The 24,024-nt window shown below is 44.1% G+C and overlaps 1 protein-coding gene across 1 annotated transcript; it reads right to left on the bottom strand.

The window, feature by feature from the left end:
• Positions 1–3,240: 3,240 nt before the first annotated feature.
• On the bottom strand, positions 3,241–23,512 carry arap3 (ArfGAP with RhoGAP domain, ankyrin repeat and PH domain 3; the record flags this gene model as incomplete). Its single annotated transcript, XM_034199458.1, is given in 18 exon segments — positions 3,241–3,309; positions 3,437–3,584; positions 4,312–4,417; positions 6,616–6,828; positions 8,347–8,510; positions 8,911–8,974; positions 9,089–9,287; positions 9,531–9,633; positions 11,460–11,613; positions 11,997–12,095; positions 12,311–12,416; positions 15,409–15,591; positions 16,471–16,556; positions 17,373–17,572; positions 17,986–18,092; positions 18,274–18,458; positions 23,159–23,279; positions 23,444–23,512. Coding segments are annotated over 18 exon segments (2,376 nt in total), but the record flags the coding sequence as incomplete, so codon positions are not given.
• Positions 23,513–24,024: the final 512 nt, after the last annotated feature.

The raw sequence follows: 24,024 nt of genomic DNA on the forward strand, positions 1-24,024 counted from the left end.
ACAACCTTTATTAATATAAACTCCATTTCTCTCTCTTCCCTCGCTCCTCGAACTTTATTAATAACAACCTTTATTAATATTAAACTCCATTAACTCTCCCTTGAACTTTATTAATAACAACCTTTATAATATTAAACTCCATTAACTCTCTCCTCGAACTTTATTAATAATAACCTTTATTAATATTAAACTCCATTAACTCTCTCCTCAAACTTTATTAATAACAACCTTTATTAATATTAAACTCCATTAACTCTCTCCTCGAACTTTATTAATAACAACCTTTATTAATATTAAACTCCATTAACTCTCTCCTCGAACTTATTATAACAACCTTTATTAATATCAAACTCCATTAACTCTCTCCTCGAACTTTATTAATAACAACCTTTATTCATATTAAACTCCATTAACTCTCTCCTTGAACTTTATTAATAACAACCTTTATTAATATTAAACTCCATTAACTCTCTCCTTGAACTTTATTAATAACAACCTTTATTAATATAAACTCCATTAACTCTCTCCTCGAACTTTATTAATAACAACCTTTATTAATATTAAACTCCATTAACTCTCTCCTAGAACTTTATTAATAACAACCTTTATTAATATCAAACTCCATTAACTCTCTCCTCGAACTTTATTAATAACAACCTTTATTAATATTAAACTCCATTAACTCTCTCCTCGAACTTTATTAATAACAACCTTTATTAATATTAAACTCCATTAACCTCTCTCCTGAACTTTATTAATAACAACCTTTATTAATATTAAACTCCTTAACTCTCTCCTCGAACTTTATTAATAACAACCTTTATTAATATTAAACTCCATTAACTCTCTCCTTGAACTTTATTAATAACAACCTTTATTAATATTAAACTCCATTAACTCTCTCCTCGAACTTTATTAATAACAACCTTTATTAATATTAAACTCCATTAACTCTCTCCTCGAACTTTATTAATAACAACCTTTATTAATATCAAACTCCATTAACTCTCTCCTAGAACTTTATTAATAACAACCTTATTAATATTCAAACTCCATTACTCTACTCTCCTCGAACTTTATAATAACAACCTTTATTAATATTAAACTCCATTAACTCTCTCCTCGAACTTTATTAATAATAACCTTTATTAATATTAAACTCCATTAACTCTCTCCTTGAACTTTATTAATAACAACCTTTATTAATATTAAACTCCATTAACTCTCTCCTCGAACTTTATTAATAACAACCTTTATTAATATTAAACTCCATTAACTCTCTCCTTGAACTTTATTAATAACAACCTTTATTAATATTAAACTCCATTAACTCTCTCCTCGAACTTTATTAATAACAACCTTTATTAATATTAAACTCCATTAACTCTCTCCTCGAACTTTATTAATAACAACCTTTATTAATATTAAACTCCATTAACTCTCTCCTCGAACTTTATTAATAACAACCTTTATTAATATTAAACTCCATTAACTTCTCCCTTCGAACTTTATTAATATAACTTTATATATCAATCTACCATTACTTCTCATCGACCTTTTTAATACTCTCCTCGAACTTTATTAATAATAACCTTTATTAATATCAAACTCCATTAACTCTCTCCTTGAACTTTATTAATAACAACCTTTATTAATATTAAACTCCATTAACTCTCTCCTCGAACTTTATTAATAACAACCTTTATTAATATCAAACTCCATTAACTCTCTCCTTGAACTTTATTAATAACAACCTTATTAATATTAAACTCCATTAACTCTCTCCTCAAACTTTATTAATAATAACCTTTATTAATATTAAACTCCATTAACTCTCTACTCGAACTTTATTAATAACAACCTTTATTAATATTAAACTCCATTAACTCTCTCCTCGAACTTTATTAATAACAACCTTTATTAATATTAAACTCCATTAACTCTCTCCTTGAACTTTATTAATAACAACCTTTATTAATATCAAACTCCATTAACTCTCTCCTCGAACTTTATTAATAACAACCTTTATTAATATTAAACTCCATTAACTCTCTCCTTGAACTTTATTAATAACAACCTTTATTAATATTAAACTCCATTAACTCTCTCCTCAAACTTTATTAATAATAACCTTTATTAATATCAAACTCCATTAACTCTCTCCTTGAACTTTATTAATAACAACCTTTATTAATATCAAACTCCATTAACTCTCTCCTTGAACTTTATTAATAACAACCTTTATTAATATTAAACTCCATTAACTCTCTCCTTGAACTTTATTAATAACAACCTTTATTAATATTAAACTCCATTAACTCTCTCCTCAAACTTTATTAATAATAACCTTTATTAATATCAAACTCCATTAACTCTCTCCTCGAACTTTATGAATAACAACCTTTATTAATATCAAACTCCATTAACTCTCTCCTTGAACTTTATTAATAACAACCTTTATTAATATTAAACTCCTTTAACTCTCTCCTCGAACTTTATTAATAACAACCTTTATTAATATCAAACTCCATTAACTCTCTCCTCGAACTTTATTAATAATAAATTATCTTTCTGCTCACAAAAAATACTTTCCTCTTGCAGTTCTTCAGCATTTGTAATCATTTGACCCGTGGGCGTTAGGGCCAAACATGAATCTGTTTCAGATCTGACTATGAGTTCAATATAAACTGACTGACATTTATTTTGACTTTTTGTTCAGAATTTTGACTTTTTTTTCATTATTTTGACTTTATCTCAGAATCTGATCTTTCTTTTTTCCTACCTAGACATAACATTGAATCTGATCTCAAAACATTTCTCACGCCCTAATCCTCTTTCGTAATCCAAACAACATTTATTAACACATTTTTACTAATGTATTTAAAACTACCTTACTACAATTAGCTCAATTCAAAGTGATGATCAGATAATGACTCATTGATTAGAGACTAGTTTCTAAATATTGACATTATAATTACCAACTTGTGACTTATGCTAAATGATAACACCATAATTACAGAATGGATTAGTGATTGAAAACCATCCTTTAACTTACATACAACAAATGTATCATCAGTGTATTACTAATGTATAAATTACTTTAACCGACTTACTAGGAAACTATTACGACTATTACTTGTTTAAATGAAGTTATAACAGCTAACTCACTCGTAACTCATTATTAAACACACGTTTTGACCAGCATTATTATATGTGGTGTTATATATTAATATCAGGCACCTGCGTGTCCTTCCAGGTGGTGATGAGGCTGACCTCCAGCTCGATTTGCGTCTGATGCTCCTCGTCGATCTGAAACAGGAGCAGTGTTCAGTCCATCCTTACAACCCAGTTTAGATGGAACCACGAATCACATTACAAAGTGTTGGAAAAACGACACAGGTTCAGGTTTCAGGACAAAGAGGAGGGTCGTACTCACATCGAAGACGTGCAGGTAGTTGTCGATCAGATCCTCCACGATCTTCACCTCGTGCTCGCCCTTCCCGTGGGTCTGGAACAGGCTGGGGGCGAACAGCAGCGACAGGTTCTTGGTGCACATCTGGTTCAGATCGGCACACTTCTGGACCCTGGAACCGGATCGGAGAAGAACCCTGAATCCATTGCAGTGTTTTCAGAAGCTCAGCTGGTAGCTTTATTAGAAGGAGACGATGATACGGTACGGCACGATGATATGGTACGGCACGATGATACGGTACGGCACGATGATACGGTACGGCACGATGATACGGTACGGCACGATGATACGGTACGGCACGATGATACGGTACGGCACGATGATACGGTAAGATTAGATAATATGGTACGCCGCGATATGATAGAATACCTTACAAAACCATGATACGCTACGGTTATGTGCGGTACTGTATGATATTATAATACGATACGTTGCGGTACGGTACGGTACGGTAAGGTTCAATGATACGAGACGGTACAATATGATACGAATATACGTTAAGGTACGGAATGATTTGATAGAATGATACGGTGATGCGGTACAGTACGATTTAACGGTACAAGAAGATAATACATGATAAAATGATACTAAACAAAACGGTAAGAAACTATAAGATCAGGTCTGAATGTGCAACATCAACGAGGACCGATATTCAGACAGGAAACAGACATTAACAATATCATCACAATCACGGAAGAAGAAATGATGAAGACCCTCTACCATCAGATTTAGCTCTGGATTTCATTTAGGATTGACTTCAGTCTAACTTTATTGAATCGTGGGACCCTGTATCTCCCTTTCATCGTGAGAGTGTGCGATGGAGTCCTCAGGGAGCTCACCTGTACAGGTGACTGATGAGCGCAGCCAGGGTGGTCCTGTTGACCCGGGGCAGGGTCCGGATGATCTCCTTGTAGCAGTCCAGCCTCGCTCTCTTCTGGGGAATTCCTGAGGGCACATACATAAATCAGAACTCACCTATTCACATCCTGTCCTGAATATCACTCCCAGGATCTGTCATTCAGTGAGACAGGATCTTTAACTTTAAGGTGGTCTGCATGTCAGAGTGGACCCAGGTCACTTTAAGGTGGTCTGCCTGTCAGGGTGGAACCAGGTCACTTTAAGGTGGTCTGCCTGTCAGGGTGGAACCAGGTCACTTTAAGGTGGTCTGCATGTCAGAGTGGACCCAGGTCACTTTAAGGTGGTCTGCATGTCAGGGTGGACCCAGGTCACTTTAAGGTGGTCTGCCTGTCAGGGTGGAACCAGGTCACTTTAAGGTGGTCTGCATGTCAGAGTGGACCCAGGTCACTTTAAGGTGGTCTGCATGTCAGGGTGGACCCAGGTCACTTTAAGGTGGTCTGCCTGTCAGGGTGGAACCAGGTCACTTTAAGGTGGTCTGCCTGTCAGGGTGGAACCAGGTCACTTTAAGGTGGTCTGCATGTCAGGGTGAAACCAGGTAACTTTAAGGTGGTCTGCATGTCAGGGTGGACCCAGGTCACTTTAAGGTGGTCTGCATGTCAGGGTGGACCCAGGTCACTTTAAGGTGGTCTGCCTGTCAGGGTGGAACCAGGTCACTTTAAGGTGGTCTGCCTGTCAGGGTGGAACCAGGTCACTTTAAGGTGGTCTGCATGTCAGAGTGGACCCAGGTCACTTTAAGGTGGTCTGCCTGTCAGGGTGGAACCAGGTCACTTTAAGGTGGTCTGCCTGTCAGGGTGGAACCAGGTCACTTTAAGGTGGTCTGCATGTCATGGTGGACCCAGGTCACTTTAAGGTGGTCTGCCTGTCAGGGTGGAACCAGGTCACTTTAAGGTGGTCTGCCTGTCAGGGTGGAACCAGGTCACTTTAAGGTGGTCTGCATGTCAGAGTGGACCCAGGTCACTTTAAGGTGGTCTGCATGTCAGGGTGGACCCAGGTCACTTTAAGGTGGTCTGCCTGTCAGGGTGGAACCAGGTCACTTTAAGGTGGTCTGCATGTCAGGGTGGAACCAGGTCACTTTAAGGTTGTCTGCATGTCAGGGTGGAACCAGGTCACTTTAAGGTGGTCTGCATGTCAGGGTGGAACCAGGTCACTTTAAGGTGGTCTGCCTGTCAGGGTGGAACCAGGTCACTTTAAGGTGGTCTGCATGTCAGGGTGGACCCAGGTCACTTTAAGGTGGTCTGTATGTCAGGGTGGACCCAGGTCACTTTAAGGTGGTCTGCATGTCAGGGTGAAACCAGGTAACTTTAAGGTGGTCTGCATGTCAGGGTGGATCCAGGTCACTTTAAGGTGGTCTGCATGTCAGGGTGGAACCAGGTCACTTTAAGGTGGTCTGCGTGTCAGGGTGGAACCAGGTCACTTTAAGGTGGTCTGCATGTCATGGTGGACCCAGGTCACTTTAAGGTGGTCTGCATGTCAGGGTGGAACCAGGTCACTTTAAGGTGGTCTGCGTGTCAGGGTGGAACCAGGTCACTTTAAGGTGGTCTGCGTGTCAGGGTGGACCCAGGTCACTTTAAGGTTGTCTGCATGTCAGGGTGGAACCAGGTCACTTTAAGGTGGTCTGCATGTCAGGGTGGACCCAGGTCACTTTAAGGTGGTCTGCATGTCAGGGTGGACCCAGGTCACTTTAAGGTGGTCTGCATGTCAGGGTGGAACCAGGTCACTTTAAGGTGGTCTGCATGTCAGGGTGGACCCAGGTCACTTTAAGGTGGTCTGCATGTCAGGGTGGACCCAGGTCACTTTAAGGTGGTCTGCATGTCAGGGTGGAACCAGGTCACTTTAAGGTGGTCTGCATGTCATGGTGGACCCAGGTCACTTTAAGGTGGTCTGCATGTCAGGGTGGACCCAGGTCACTTTAAGGTGGTCTGCATGTCAGGGTGGACCCAGGTCACTTTAAGGTGGTCTGCATGTCAGGGTGGAACCAGGTCACTTTAAGGTGGTCTGCGTGTCAGGGTGGAACCAGGTCACTTTAAGGTGGTCTGCATGTCAGGGTGGACCCAGGTCACTTTAAGGTGGTCTGCATGTCAGGGTGGAACCAGGTCACTTTAAGGTGGTCTGCATGTCAGGGTGGAACCAGGTCACTTTAAGGTGGTCTGCGTGTCAGGGTGGACCCAGGTCACTTTAAGGTGGTCTGCATGTCAGGGTGGACCCAGTTGTATTTGCCGACTCACTGGCGGCGTCCTGCCACAGCGGGTGGAGGTCGGCCATGAAGACGGGGTCGTCCACCTCCCTGAAAAACCTCTTCAGGACGTCCGTGACGTCCTCGATGAAGTGGTCTCCGATGCGCAGCTTCACGTTTCGGGCGTCTTTCCGGAACTCGTCCATCAGGAGTTTGATTCTGGTCCTGGAGCCGTTCTTCCTGTAGATCCCCTCGTGACCCAGCCCTGCGGAGACAGAGCTGCCGACTCAGCGTTACGGGTAAAGGACACTTCACAGAGGGACATATATATGATAGACGTATTCAAGGGTGTAACTTTGGTTTGAGAAGTGGGGGGGACACAAAACAGGGGTCCTCCGCAATAAAACATTGTTCTCGATTTAATTCCATTTCCTGCCTTTCTACAAATATATTAGGGACTATGGTGTTAAAATCTTGCCTAGGCAGCAAATTGGTCAGGGCCTGATTCTCACAACCAATAACACATCATTGATAAACTCCTCTCCTAGCTGTATGCATATTTTACTAATCACTCCCCTTTCAAACTGTGTTTTTTATTTTTTACTGACATTGGAATTATTCCTTAACTTATTTTGAACAAAATGTGGAGGACACGGGTCAGAGTGGAGGACACGGTTCAGAGTGGAGGACACGGGTCAGAGTGGATGACACGGGTCAGAGTGTGGAGGACACGGGTCAGAGTGGAGGACGCGGGTCAGAGTGTGGAGGACACGGGTCAGAGTGTGGAGGACACGGGTCAGAGTGGAGGACACGGTTCAGAGTGGAGGACACGGGTCAGAGTGGAGGACACGGGTCAGAGTGTGGAGGACACGGGTCAGAGTGGAGGACACGGGTCAGAGTGTGGAGGACACGGGTCAGAGTGGAGGACAAGGGTCAGTGTGGAGGACACGGGTCAGTGTGGAGGACACGGGTCAGAGTGGAGGACACGGGTCAGAGTGGAGGACACGGGTCAGAGTGTGGAGGACACGGGTCAGAGTGGAGGACACGGGTCAGAGTGTGGAGGACACGGGTCAGAGTGGAGGACACGGGTCAGAGTGTGGAGGACACGGGTCAGAGTGAAGGACAAGGGTCAGTGTGGAGGACACGGGTCAGAGTGTGGAGGACACGGGTCAGAGTGTGGAGGACACGGGTCAGAGTGTGGAGGACACGGGTCAGAGTGGAGGACACGGGTCAGAGTGGAGGACAGGGGTCAGAGTGTGGAGGACATGGGTCAGAGTGGAGGACACGGGTCAGAGTGTGGAGGACACGGGTCAGAGTGTGGAGGACACAGGTCAGAGTGTGGAGGACACGGGTCAGAGTGGAGGACACGGGTCAGGGTGGAGGGCACGGGTCAGAGTGGAGGACACGGGTCAGAGTGTGGAGGACACGGGTCAGAGTGGAGGACACGGGTCAGAGTGGAGGACACGGGTCAGAGTGTGGAGGACACGGGTCAGAGTGTGGAGGACACGGGTCAGAGTGGAGGACACGGGTCAGAGTGTGGAGGACACGGGTCAGAGTGGAGGACACGGGTCAGAGTGTGGAGGACACGGGTCAGAGTGTAGAGGACACAGGTCAGAGTGGAGGACACGGGTCAGAGTGTGGAGGACACGGGTCAGAGTGGAGGACACGGGTCAGAGTGGAGGACACGGGTCAGAGTGGAGGACACGGGTCAGAGTGGAGGACACGGGTCAGAGTGGAGGACACGGGTCAGAGTGGAGGACACGGGTCAGAGTGTGGTGCTCACCGTACTGCGTGATGAAGGCCAGGCAGCTGTCCACGATGATGGGGATGTCGTTCCTGCTCAGCTGCTGCTCCCTCAGCGCGTTCCCTTCCCCGCCCGCAGCCCGCTGGATGTCCGAGAACCAGAGAGAGAAGTCTGAGCGCCCGACGCCCTGCAGGTGGAGCGTCCTGACGGAGACAAGGAACACCGTCACAACCAGCAGTCTAACTATAAAGGTGCAAGTTGCATCATATGCCGGTTAGCATCCGGCAGTTTCTGTGCTTTTTCTTTTAAACTGTTAACTTTTTTTATATTTTGACATTTTTGTGGACTTTTCTTAACAATTCTGACTGTTTCTCATCTTGCTATTTATGCATTGAATATATCATATTCCATGTACTTGTAAACAGACTCTTCTGGCACTATTTCTACTTTATTTGTATTCACTTGCACATCTCAGAACACTCTCTAGCACGTATTTGTTTGATGTGTTTGATGTCCTATATCTCATGCTGCTCTGTTGGAGGAGGACTCCAGTTCCTCAGTAGCTGCTACATGATAGTGAGAGAGCCTTGAGTATCCTCTCACCTCCCCCTCTCCACCAGCACCAGGATGTCCTTCTTCTCCTGGTTCTCCGTCTCCGAGGCGATGCCTTCAACACAAACAGAGAGCGCTGAAGACTTGTGTGTGTGTGTGTGTGTGTGTGTGTGTGTGTGTGTGTGTGTGTGTGTGTGTGTGTGTGTGTGTGTGTGTGTGTGTCTCTCACTGAGCTCCTGCAGGCGCTTCAGGTTGATGATGTCCTCGGCCGCTCCGTCCCTTCGGGGACAGATGAACAGGTTTGTCTTCTGGAGGACGAAGAAGGCGTCCCTCCACTGCTGGGCGTCCAACATGTTCCGGTACCGCAGGACCCCGACACGCTCAAACTCCCGGGACAGAAGACAGTGGACGCTCAGGGGGGACAAAGCCTGGAGACACCCAGAGGACAGACGGATGAAACAGATAATAACTAAACCTGCGATATGCATATAGACAGTTGAGGACAGTGACAGAAGATAGACGGAGAGAGACAGATGAGGACAGACAGATGAGGACAGACAGATCAGGACAGACAGATGAGGACAGACAGATGAGGACAGACAGATCAGGACAGACAGATGAGGACAGACAGATGAGGACAGACAGATGAGGACAGACAGATGAGGACAGACCTTCCCGATGGACCTGGTCCAGCTGTGCAGAGCGTCGGCCGTCTCCAAGCCGAACTGCAGGAGTTTCTCTGAAGACAGACACATCTCGAAGGTGAACCTGAACCTGAGAGGACACACACAGATTTAGAGGTCTCCTATCATGCAGATTGCACGTTTTATGTCTTTTCTACATCACCGTGTGTCCCCGGTGTGTCCCCGGTGTGTCCCCGGTGTGTCAGGAGACTCACAAAGTGATGTATTTTCTACATCACCATGTGTCCCCGGTGTGTCCCTGTGTGTCCCCGTGTGTCCCCGGTGTGTCCCCGGTGTGTCCCCGTGTGTCCCCGGTGTGTCCCTGTGTGTCCCCGTGTGTCCCCGGTGTGTCTCCGGTGTGTCAGGAGACTCACAAAGTGATGTCTTCTCTACATCACCATGTGTCCCCGGTGTGTCCCCGGTGTGTCCCCGGTGTGTCCCTGTGTGTCCCCGGTGTGTCCCCGGTGTGTCCCCGGTGTGTCCCGGTGTGTCCCCAGTGTGTCCCCGGTGTGTCCCCGGTGTGTCCCGGTGTGTCCCCTGTGTGTCTCGGTGTCCCCCCGGTGTGTCCCCGGTGTGTCCCCGGTGTGTCCCGGTGTGTCCCCTGTGTGTCTCGGTGTGTCCCCGGTGTGTCCCCGGTGTGTCCCCTGTGTGTCCCGGTGTGTCCCCTGTGTGTCTCGGTGTGTCCCCGGTGTGTCCCCGGTGTGTCCCCTGTGTGTCCCCGGTGTGTCCCCGGTGTGTCCCCGGTGTGTCCCGGTGTGTCCCCTGTGTGTCTCGGTGTGTCCCCGGTGTGTCAGGAGACTCTCAAAGTGTCAGAAATAAACCCCTCTCTCTTCTCCTCCGTACCCTCATCTCTAAAAACAGGGAACAACGGAGCTGATCCAGATTTGCTGCGTCATGACCACATTACTAAAATGTGGGCGGGCTTTAGACCCACGGGCCAATCAGAAACGTTGCTGTCAGAAACAATGAGACGTGTTCTGGAAGTAATAGAGTGGCGAAGTCCCGGCCTTCTACTTCGCCCCATGGGACCTTATTTCTGAAAAAGTATGCATTGAAGTCAATGGAGAGAGAAAAGTTATCTTTCGATCCCGTTTGAATTGAGCCATGAATTACACATATGATGTTTGGCAATCTTAAAAAATCATTTCCAGGTCAAAAAGTCACAGTTTGTCGTAAAACCGTTGAAATATAAGACTATGAAAAATACGCAACTAGAAAGACTACAAATCCCTGAGTCGCGGTCCCGCATGCTGGCTCTCAGAACAGACTGACTCCCCTTGTGTGTGCAGCTCTCAACGCGCCCAGACTTGGAGTGATTTCCACCTCTTTGAATACTTTCCGCCTCGTTCTGAAAGAAAGGAGTGAAATGTTCCAACGTGCCGTCTTGGTGTTGGAGCGAGACGGGAGATGGAGGTCATTCAGCGTTTCACACAAACAAAGTGTTACTTTGACGACACATTTTTATTTTTTACTTTCAAAATGATCTTTTAAATGGACAAACATCATGTGTGTAATTCCTGGCTCAATTCAAACGGGATGGAAAGATAATCTTTCTCTCTCCATTGACTTCAATGCATACTTTTTCAGAAATAAGGTCCCATGGAGCTCCCCGGAAAGGGAGGGACTTCGTCTCTCTGTCTGTGTTTCCATTAGCAAGCAGCATTTGTTTTAAAGCTACAGACCCAGAGTCATCTCTTTAGTAACAGCTGAAGAGAGAGAGAGGGGGGGGGGACCTGATTGGTGTTTGGAGCAAAACACTTCAGAGACATGTTTTTTAATATATTTTTAGAGACCTATAATTTATGCCTTAAAATAGTATAATAGGAGACCTTTAAGAGTATGTCTCAGAGTAGAGACAAACAACACTTGGACACAGATCTATGAGATATAGAAGCTGTGTGTTAGAGGGGGGGGGACCTGTCGATGAAGCCGTTGTTGTTGGACGCGTCGGGGCGGCTGACCCCCAAACACACGATGTCTCTGACGCTGATCTGCAGGCAGGCTTCAGGGGCCCGGTCCGACTCGTACAGCAGCACCGAGTCGCCCACCGAGCACCAGAACCTCTGGAAGTCTGAGACACACACGGAGCATTTCAGGACTTCATGGAGGACTCTAAAACTCCCAGAATGCATCCTGACAGACTTCAAGCTGCTGCTTCGAGTCCTCCGTCAGTGCTTTACACCTCAATGTCTGCATTTGTTAACGTCTGTTTAAACACACCTGCTCATACACACACACACACACACACACACACACACACACACACACACACACACACACACACACACACACACACACGACTAATGATCAATCATAATGTTCAAAAAATATCTAAAAATGTTCTCATTTCAAGTACACGATAAAGATGATATATCAGCCACATCCTCTGTGTGTCTTTAAGTCGACAAATCCACAAACAGGTTCTAAATAAAGTTCTAAATGAATGTGAAATACCTTCTCTGGTTCTGCGGGACAGCGTCCCCCGGTGGACGGATTTATAGAGGAATCCAGAGTGAAGGACGGGCTGCATGATCTCATCATACACACTGAGGTCTACACACACACACACACACGGACACACGCACGCACACACACACACACACACACACACACACACACACACACACACACACACACACACACACACACACACACATAATATACTTAATTGGACTTTAAAACAGGATTTAACTTCATGAAGATCAGTAGTGTACAGTAGTATATATTAGTATACAGTAGGATACAGTAGTGTACAGTAGTGGTAGTACCTGGTTGAGGCAGCGGTCGTTGGTCCTGGTTTTCGGCCTCGGCCTCCGAGAAGATACGAGTTACAGTCTTCAGGAGAGTCTGTTCAGAGACTGCTGAGCACAGGACCTGAGAGACATGAGTCAGCATTATGAGTCCTTCCTAGCCCAACATTAGCCACCTTTAGCTTAGCGGTGGTGGGAAACATCACATCCTCCACCCTGATCCTCAACACTGGAGCCCCTCAAGGCTGCGTGCTCAGCCCTCTCCTCTACCCCCTGTTCACTCACGACTGCGTGGCCATACACAGCTCCAACACCATCGTGAAGTTTGCTGACGCCACGACCGTCATCGGACAGATCACAGACGGCGACGAGACGGCGTACAGAGAGGAGGTCGAAAACCTGACATCTTGGTGCCAGGATAACAACCTCCATCTCAACGCCAGCAAAACAAAGGAGCTGATTGTGGATTACAGGAAGCAGCAGAGAGAGGGCCACGCCCCCATCACCATCAATGGGACTACGGTGGAGAGAGTCAGCAGCTTCAGGTTCCTCGTGTCCACATCACTGAGGACCTGACATGGACTCATCACTAAGGACCTGACATGGACTCATCACTGAGGACCTGACATGGACTCATCACTGAGGACCTGACATGGACTCATCACTGAGGACCTGACATGGACTCATCACTGAGGACCTGACGTGGACTCATCACTGAGGACCTGACATGGACTCATCACTGAGGACCTGACATGGACTCATCACTGAGGACCTGACGTGGACTCATCACTGAGGACCTGACATGGACTCATCACTGAGGACCTGACATGGACTCATCACTGAGGACCTGACGTGGACTCATCACTGAGGACCTGACATGGACTCATCACTGAGGACCTGACGTGGACTCATCACTGAGGACCTGACATGGACTCATCACTGAGGACCTGACGTGGACTCATCACTGAGGACCTGACATGGACTCATCACTGAGGACCTGACGTGGACTCATCACCAAGGACCTGACATGGACTCATCACTGAGGACCTGACGTGGACTCATCACTGAGGACCTGACTCATCACTGAGGACCTGACATGGACTCATCACTGAGGACCTGACATGGACTCATCACTGAGGACCTGACGTGGACTCATCACTGAGGACCTGACATGGACTCATCACTGAGGACCTGACGTGGACTCATCACCAAGGACCTGACATGGACTCATCACTGAGGACCTGACGTGGACTCATCACTGAGGACCTGACTCATCACTGAGGACCTGACATGGACTCATCACTGAGGACCTGACTCATCACTGAGGACCTGACATGGACTCATCACTGAGGACCTGACATGGACTCATCACTGAGGACCTGACATGGACTCATCACTGAGGACCTGACGTGGACTCATCACCAAGGACCTGACATATACTCATCACTGAGGACCTGACATGGACTCATCACTGAGGACCTGACATGGACTGATCACTGAGGACCTGACATGGACTCATCACTGAGGACCTGACATGGACTCATCACTGAGGACCTGACATGGACTCATCACTGAGGACCTGACTCATCACTGAGGACCTGACATGGACTCATCACTGAGGACCTGACTCATCACTGAGGACCTGACATGGTCTCATCACTGAGGACCTGACTCATCACTGAGGACCTGACATGGACTCATCACTGAGGACCTGACATGGTCTCATCACTGAGGACCTGACATGGACTAATCACTGAGGACCTGACATGGTCTCATCACTGAGGACCTGACATGGACTAATCACTGAGGACCTGACATGGTCTCATCACTGAGGACCTGACATGGACTAATCACTGAGGACCTGACATGGACTCTTCACTGAGGACCTGACATGGTCTCATCACTGAGGACCTGATATGGACACTAACACACTAACGCTGTCACCAAAACAGCTCGACAGCGGCTCTTCTTCCTCCGTAGGCTGAGGAGGTTCAACATGGACTCCAGGATACTCTGACCTTCTGCAGGTGCACCAAAGAGAGCATCCTGACCTTCTACAGGTGCTCCATAGAGAGCATCCTGACCTTCTACAGGTGCTCCATAGAGAGCATCCTGACCTTCTACAGGTGCACCATAGAGAGCATCCTGACCTACAGGTGCTCCATAGAGAGCATCCTGACCTTCCACAGGTGCTCCATAGAGAGGATCCTGACCTTCTACAGGTGCTCCATAGAGAGCATCCTGACCTTCTACAGGTGCTCCATAGAGAGCATCCTGACCTTCCACAGGTGCTCCATAGAGAGGATCCTGACCTTCTACAGGTGCTCCATAGAGAGCATCCTGACCTTCTACAGGTGCTCCATAGAGAGCATCCTGACCTTCTACAGGTGCACCATAGAGAGTATCCTGACCTTCTACAGGTGCACCATAGAGAGCATCCTGACCTTCTACAGGTGCTCCATAGAGAGGACCCTGACCTTCTACAGGTGCACCATAGAGAGCATCCTGACCTTCTACAGGTGCTCCATAGAGAGCATCCTGACCTTCTACAGGTGCTCCATAGAGAGCATCCTGACCTTCTACAGGTGCACCATAGAGAGCATCCTGACCTTCTACAGGTGCTCCATAGAGAGCATCCTGACCTTCTACAGGTGCTCCATAGAGAGCATCCTGACCTTCTACAGGTGCTCCATAGAGAGCATCCTGACCTTCTACAGGTGCTCCATAGAGAGCATCCTGACCTTCTACAGGTGCTCCATAGAGAGATCCTGACGGGCTGCATCACGGCCTGGTACGGCAGCTGCACCGCCCTCAACCGTAAGGCTTTACAGAGGGTGGTGAAAACTGCACAGAACATCACCAGGACGGAGCTGCCATCCATGGAGGACCTCTACTCCCAGCGGCTCAGGAAGAAAGCCCTCCGGAATATCAAAGACCCCCATCCCCCCAGCCACAAACTGTTCTGTCTGCTGCCGTCCGGCAGGCGTTACCGCAGCATCAGGACTAAAACCAATGAGGAATCCCATTGGACCAGGAGATGCTGCCTTCAGGGACACAGGAACAGCTGCAGCTCTGTGTCATGCTTTACTTCTCTAATATCAGAATAAGGGGGTCACCTTGAGCAGCTCCGGCTGGGTGCTGAAGGCCGGGTGGGGCCGGCGGTATCTGCCCTCTCTGTACTTCTGAACGATGAACTCCCTCCTCTGGTCGGGGGGGGCGTCGCAGTCCAGCTCCTCCCCCACTGGCAGGCGGGCCGCCCAGAAATCATTAGCACGGTCGTTACCGAGCATGATGAACAGCTGGCACACACACACACATATACACACACACACACACACACACACACACACACACACACACATATACACACACACACACACACACACACACACACACACACACACACACACATTGGTGGATATATAATTTGTGACGGTCGCAGATTGATCTAAGTGTTTCTTATAGACTGTATAGTGGCAGGGGAAAAGGTTACGGCATGTGGTTTATATTGAAATGAAATGAAATCTGATACATGTGTATTATCCTCGCAACTACAGTTGCTAAATGTCCACTTGCATGTACGGTTTGAGGGTGTGGTCCTGCAAGCCTCATCTGCATATTCACCTGTCGCGGCGCCCAGAGGCTTTTTAGTGGGCTGGGATGCCGGGGGGTGGTTCTCACGGGAGGAGAAAGTGTGTGTGGCGAATGCTGGTATTCAGCGGGATATTGTAATTTCCTCAGCATGTAAATATATGGTTAAGTGCAACGGGGAGTCTGTGGATATTGCATCGACCGACCAAGAAGCACGTGTCCGTGGAGAGGACGCGCTCAGAGAGAGAGATATTCTCTACAACCCCGGGTGACGTCGCTCCTCTGGGACTCGCCGGACCTCGTGTTTCCTTTTTGTGGATTATAGCCTGAAAAGGCCTACAAACATTTCTGTTTTTGCCGCCGACGGGCGCGGACCAATGAACGATAGCCTGGGTTAGGCAGCAAAGACACTTTTGGTTTAATTGTGTTTGTGTCGTGTGGCTGGAAAACTGTCAATATAATGGATCCATGCATGAAATCCGTCTCTGTTTATTTTGTTTATCAGTTCTGTTTACCTTTATAATATTATTTCACTCAAGAACCCCTTCACAAGATCATGAACTGTTTACCCTCCGAGCTGAACTCACCTGGACGATCTCGTTGCTCCACACGCTCGTGTCCAGCTTCAGACTCTGAACCTTTGACACCATCGTCCCCAGACCTCTGTGCTGCCCTGCACACACACACACACACACACACACACACACACACACACACACACACACACACACACACACACACACACACACACACACACACACACACACACACACACACACACACACACACACACACACACACACAGAAAGAGTCTTGAGAAACGAGTCCTGCAGCTTTTTGTTCAACGGAAATCCCAAGGAGTTCAGTTTCAGCTGAGACTAAAACATCTGGACTGATGACACACACACACACACACACACACACACTAACACACAACAATGCAGTTGAACCAGCACAGTGGCACACAGGTACACACTCACACACACCTCTCTCACACTCCTCCTGTGAGAAGTCGTGCCCTCCGCTCTCACCCCAGGTTCATAAAGGATGTAGTTATGCAGCAGCTCTTGAAATGCATGAAGTGTGAGCTCGGAAAGTAACTCATTATTATTACTAATATATAAATATTACTACATCGATTTTCTTTCATTGACAACTTTTTCTGAAAATACTGACTTGATTCTGAAAAGGCAGAAATCAGACTTTGTTATAGAAATCTGCATTTTTGAAATTCTCAACATTCTGAAATTCTCTAGAAATCTTAAAATTCTGACTTTTTTCCCAAAATCTTAATATTTTCACTATTGCATTATAGTCGCTAATTCAGACTTTACTAATACTTACTTTTTTCTCTAAATTCTAACTTATTTCTCAAAATCTTCAAGTTCGGACTTTTTTCTCAACATTTCCAAATATGTCAGCTCCTCTGTGATTTCCCTGTAAACGACAGGAGGTCTGTGTGTGGATCTGATTGGACGAGAGTAGGTACCGGCGCAGTTCTTGCAGATGACGACGCTCAGGTTGATGGAGGCCCAGTCCGGGTTCAGCGCCCGGCAGTCGGCACACGTCCTGTTGGAGCGGTTCGACCAGATCTTCTCTGCCACCTCGTAGTCCGACAGCGTCTCGGCGATGGCGTCCTGCAGCGCCTCCATCCAGACGCGCTTCTCCCGCTCACACTCCGCCGTGAAGCTGAGGAACATTCAAACATTCAAAGACTCAAAGACTCATCATCAAACGCAAAGTGGCTACAAACATCTGAAGTCCATGGATCCTCCAACAGTGCAACACAAATATACACAAGACGTAAAACAATAAAGCAAAGAAAGAAACAATCAAAAGAGTTCAAGAAGAACAGATTCAAATAGAGTCAGTGCAGATGATGTTGCAAGAGCAATGTGCAAGTCATGCAGAAGTAACTGGATACAAGTTAAACAACATAGTCAATGTTGCAGAGACCAAGTCAATGCTCTATGCAAACAGAGGAGGGGATGCAGAGCTAACGTTAGCGCTGCAGCTAACGTTAGCTACAGATCTGCACACTACAGTCTTCTACCTGACTACCCCCCCCCCCCCCCCCCCCTCCCTGCAGTGACCCTGCGTACCTGAAGGTTTTGTACGGGGTGATGAGGTCGAAGCTCTTGTGTTTTCCGTCTCTGATCGTCGATCCTCGAGCTTCAATCACCGTGATGCCGATCCCGTTAAGAAAACACTACACACACACACACACACACACACACACACACACACACACACACACACACACACACACACACACACACACACACACACACACACACACACACACACACACACACACACACACACACACACACACCTCTTCAGTATCTTCTCACCTGTCTGTATCTTCTCACCTGTCAGTATCTTCTCACCTGCTCGCTCTTGTAGATCCAGATCTGCTCGGTGTTGATGGCGGCGAACACTCTGTTTTTGTGGCCCTTCAGCTCGAGGGCCCCGTGTTTCTGACACTGAGCTCCGGGGCCGAAAGTCCGCTGGCCGAAAACCATCTGATCTCTGACGTGTTCCTGCAGAGTGACCAGCCAGCGGCGCCGCAGCACTGGGGGGTGTTACACCATGTGTTATTACACAATGTGGTGTTATAACACAAAGTGGTGTTATAACACAATGTGGTGTTATAACACAATGTGGTGTTATAACACAAAGTGGTGTTATAACACAATGTGGTGTTATTACACAATATGGTGTTATTACACAATGTGATGTTATTACACAATGTGGTGTTATAACACAAAGTGGTGTTATAACACAAAGTGGTGTTATTACACAATGTGGTGTTATTACACAATGTGGTGTTATAACACAAAGTGGTGTTATAACACAAAGTGGTGTTATTACACAATGTGGTGTTATTACACAAAGTGGTGTTATAACACAATGTGATGTTATTACACAATGTGGTGTTATAACACAATGTGGTGTTATAACACAAAGTGGTGTTATTACACAAAGTGGTGTTATAACACAAAGTGGTGTTATTACACAAAGTGGTGTTATTACACAATGTGGTGTTATAACACAAAGTGGTGTTATAACACAATGTGGTGTTATAACACAAAGTGGTGTTATAACACAAAGTGGTGTTATTACACAAAGTGGTGTTATAACACAATGTGGTGTTATTACACAATGTGATGTTATTACACAATGTGGTGTTATAACACAATGTGGTGTTATAACACAAAGTGGTGTTATTACACAAAGTGGTGTTATAACACAAAGTGGTGTTATTACACAAAGTGGTGTTATAACACAATGTGGTGTTATTACACAATGTGGTGTTATAACACAAAGTGGTATTATAACACAAAGTGGTGTTATTACACAAAGTGGTGTTATAACACAATGTGGTGTTATTACACAATGTGATGTTATTACACAATGTGGTGTTATAACACAAAGTGGTGTTATTACACAAAGTGGTGTTATAACACAATGTGGTGTTATTACACAATGTGGTGTTATAACACAAAGTGGTATTATAACACAAAGTGGTGTTATTACACAATGTGGTGTTATAACACAAAGTGGTGTTATAACACAAAGTGGTGTTATTACACAATGTGGTGTTATTACACAAAGTGGTGTTATAACACAATGTGGTGTTATTACACAATGTGATGTTATTACACAATGTGGTGTTATTACACAATGTGGTGTTATAACACAAAGTGGTGTTATTACACAAAGTGGTGTTATAACACAAAGTGGTGTTATTACACAATGTGGTGTTATAACACAATGTGGTGTTATAACACAAAGTGGGGTCATTACACAATGTGATGTTATTACAAAAAGTGGTGTTATAACACAAAGTGGTGTTATTACACAATGTGGTGTTATAACACAAAGTGGTGTTATTACACAATGTGGTGTTATAACACAAAGTGGTGTTATAACACAAAGTGGGGTCATTACACAATGTGATGTTATTACACAAAGTGGTGTTATAACACAAAGTGGTGTTATAACACAAAGTGGTGTTATTACACAAAGTGGTGTTATAACACAAAGTGGTGTTATAACACAAAGTGGTGTTATTACACAACGTGATGTTATAACACAAAGTGGTGTTATAACACAAAGTGGTGTTATTACACAACGTGATGTTATAACACAAAGTGGTGTTATAACACAAAGTGGTGTTATTACAGAAAGTGGTGTTATAACACAAAGTGGTGTTATTACATAATGTGATGTTATTACACAAAGTGGTGTTATAACACAAAGTGGTGTTATTACACAATGTGGTGTTATAACTCAAAGTGGTGTTATAACACAAAGTGGTGTTATTACACAATGTGATGTTATTACACAAAGTGGTGTTATAACACAAAGTGGTGTTATTACACAAAGTGGTGTTATAACACAAAGTGGTGTTATTACACAATGTGATGTTATTACACAAAGTGGTGTTATTACACAATGTGGTGTTATTACACAATGTGGTGTTATAACACAAAGTGGTGTTATTACACAATGTGGTGTTATAACACAACGTGGTGTTATTACACAAAGTGGTGTTATTACACAATGTGGTGTTATAACACAAAGTGGTGTTATTACACAAAGTGGTGTTATTACACAATGTGGTGTTATAACACAAAGTGGTGTTATTACACAAAGTGGTGTTATTACACAATGTGGTGTTATAACACAAAGTGGTGTTATTACACAATGTGGTGTTATAACACAAAGTGGTGTTATTACACAATGTGATGTTATTACACAAAGTGGTGTTATAACACAAAGTGGTGTTATTACACAAAGTGGTGTTATAACACAAAGTGGTGTTATTACACAATGTGATGTTATTACACAAAGTGGTGTTATTACACAATGTGGTGTTATTACACAATGTGGTGTTATAACACAAAGTGGTGTTATTACACAATGTGGTGTTATAACACAACGTGGTGTTATTACACAAAGTGGTGTTATTACACAATGTGGTGTTATAACACAAAGTGGTGTTATTACACAATGTGGTGTTATAACACAAAGTGGAGTTATAACACAAAGTGGTGTTATTACACAAAGTGGTGTTATAACACAAAGTGATGTTATAACACAAAGTGGTGTTATTACACAAAGTGGTGTTATTACACAAAGTGGTGTTATTACACAATGTGGTGTTATAACACAAAGTGGTGTTATTACACAAAGTGGTGTTATTACACAAAGTGGTGTTATTACACAAAGTGATGTTATTACACAATGTGGTGTTATAACACAAAGTGGTGTTATAACACAAAGTGGTGTTATTACACAAAGTGGTGTTATTACACAATGTGGTGTTATAACACAAAGTGGTGTTATTACACAAAGTGGTGTTATTACACAAAGTGGTGTTATTACACAATGTGGTGTTATAACACAAAGTGGAGTTATTACACAAAGTGGTGTTATTACACAAAGTGGTGTTATTACACAATGTGATGTTATTACACAAAGTGGTGTTATTACACAATGTGATGTTATTACACAATGTGATGTTATTACACAAAGTGGTGTTATTACACAAAGTGGTGTTATTACACAAAGTGGTGTTATTACACAATGTGGTGTTATAACACAAAGTGGAGTTATTACACAAAGTGGTGTTATAACACAAAGTGGTGTTATTACACAATGTGATGTTATTACACAAAGTGGTGTTATTACACAACGTGATGTTATAACACAAAGTGGTGTTATAACACAAAGTGATGTTATAACACAAAGTGGTGTTATTACACAACGTGATGTTATAACACAAAGTGGTGTTATAACACAAAGTGATGTTATTACACAATGTGGTGTTATAACACAAAGTGGTGTTATTACACAAAGTGGTGTTATTACACAAAGTGGTGTTATTACACAATGTGGTGTTATAACACAAAGTGGTGTTATTACACAAAGTGGTGTTATAACACAAAGTGGTGTTATAACACAAAGTGGTGTTATTACACAATGTGGTGTTATTACACAAAGTGGTGTTATAACACAATGTGGTGTTATAACACAAAGTGGTGTTATTACACAAAGTGGTGTTATTACACAAAGTGATGTTATTACACAATGTGGTGTTATAACACAAAGTGGTGTTATTACACAATGTGGTGTTATAACGCAAAGTGGTGTTATAACAAAAAGTGGTGTTATTACACAATGTGGTGTTATTACACAATGTGGTGTTATTACACAAAGTGGTGTTATAACACAAAGTGGTGTTATTACACAAAGTGGTGTTATTACACAAAGTGGTGTTATTACACAAAGTGGTGTTATTACACAAAGTGATGTTATTACACAATGTGGTGTTATAACACAAAGTGGTGTTATTACACAATGTGGTGTTATAACACAAAGTGGTGTTATTACACAAAGTGGTGTTATTACACAAAGTGATGTTATTACACAATGTAGTGTTATAACACAAAGTGGTGTTATAACACAAAGTGGTGTTATTACACAATGTGATGATAACACAAAGTGATGTTATTACACAAAGTGGTGTTATTACACAATGTGGTGTTATAACACAAAGTGATGTTATTACACAAAGTGGTGTTATTACACAAAGTGGTGTTATAACACAAAGTGGTGTTATAACACAATGTGGTGTTATTACACAAAGTGGTGTTATAACACAAAGTGATGTTATTACACAAAGTGGTGTTATAACACAAAGTGATGTTATTACACAAAGTGGTGTTATAACACAAAGTGATGTTATTACACAAAGTGGTGTTATAACACAAAGTGGTGTTATAACACAAAGTGGTGTTATTACACAATGTGATGATAACACAATGTGGTGTTATTACACAAAGTGGTGTTATAACACAAAGTGGTGTTATAACACAAAGTGGTGTTATTACACAATGTGATGATAACACAATGTGGTGTTATTACACAAAGTGGTGTTATAACACAAAGTGGTGTTATAACACAAAGTGGTGTTATTACACAAAGTGGTGTTATTACACAACGTGGTGTTATAACACAATGTGGTGTTATAACACAAAGTGGTGTTATAACACAAAGTGGTGTTATTACACAATGTGGTGTTATAACACAAAGTGGTGTTATTACACAAAGTGGTTTTATAACACAAACTGGTGTTATAACACAATGTGGTGTTATAACACAAAGTGGTGTTATAACACAATGTGGTGTTATAACACAAAGTGGTGTTATAACACAAAGTGGTGTTATAACACAATGTGGTGTTATTACACGTGTGTTTTCTACCTTCATTGTCAGTCCTGAAAACAAAGATTCGATGACTTGTCACAATTTCAAATTTGTGGTCTTTGGTTGGGCGGGCAATCTGAATGGCAGCCAATGGGATGACTCCTTTTGGGTAAACGTCCTGAAACACAAACATTAGAATGATCTAAACATTAGAACAATATAAGTATTAAATATCATCTACTCCTCATTAACAGCTGATGTAATCTTCCCTCCGAAAGAAAAGAAGAAAACAATGAAATATTTGTTCCTTCACTTCCTCTCTGATAAATGAACTCTTTATACCTTCTCACTGCCAAAGTACATCAGGTGTCTGCCGTCAAACTTCACATAGCGCTTCTGGAAAACATAGTTCCTGAGAAATGAAACAAACATCAGATACAGAGGCAGTCACATGACCACTTTCCCACAGACACACATCAGATACAGAGGCAGTCACATGACCACTTTCCCACAGACACACATCACACCTGTAGTTTATACTCTAACAACACTGCGAAGCTGTGAGGGAAATATTCCAGATGTATAAACCTGAAGCATCATCACCTGATTCAGACACCGGCCTAACTCCTCCATCACGAGCAGCTCTTAGTAAACGCTGCATGTCTCCTCAAGCTGCTGGATGTTCTCTAGACGCTGCCATGTCTCCTCAAGCTGCTGGATGTTCTCTAAACGCTGCCATGTCTCCTCAAGCTGCTGGATGTTCTCTAAACGCTGCCATGTCTCCTCAAGCTGCTGGATGTTCTCTAAACGCTGCCATGTCTCCTCAAGCTGCTGGATGTTCTCTAAACGCTGCCATGTCTCCCAAGCTGCTGAGTGTTCTCTAAACGCTGCCATGTCTCCTCAAGCTGCTGGATGTTCTCTAA

The sequence above is a fragment of the Gymnodraco acuticeps genome, unplaced genomic scaffold (assembly GCF_902827175.1).
Source record: "Gymnodraco acuticeps unplaced genomic scaffold, fGymAcu1.1, whole genome shotgun sequence".
NCBI classification, from domain to species: domain Eukaryota; kingdom Metazoa; phylum Chordata; class Actinopteri; order Perciformes; family Bathydraconidae; genus Gymnodraco; species Gymnodraco acuticeps.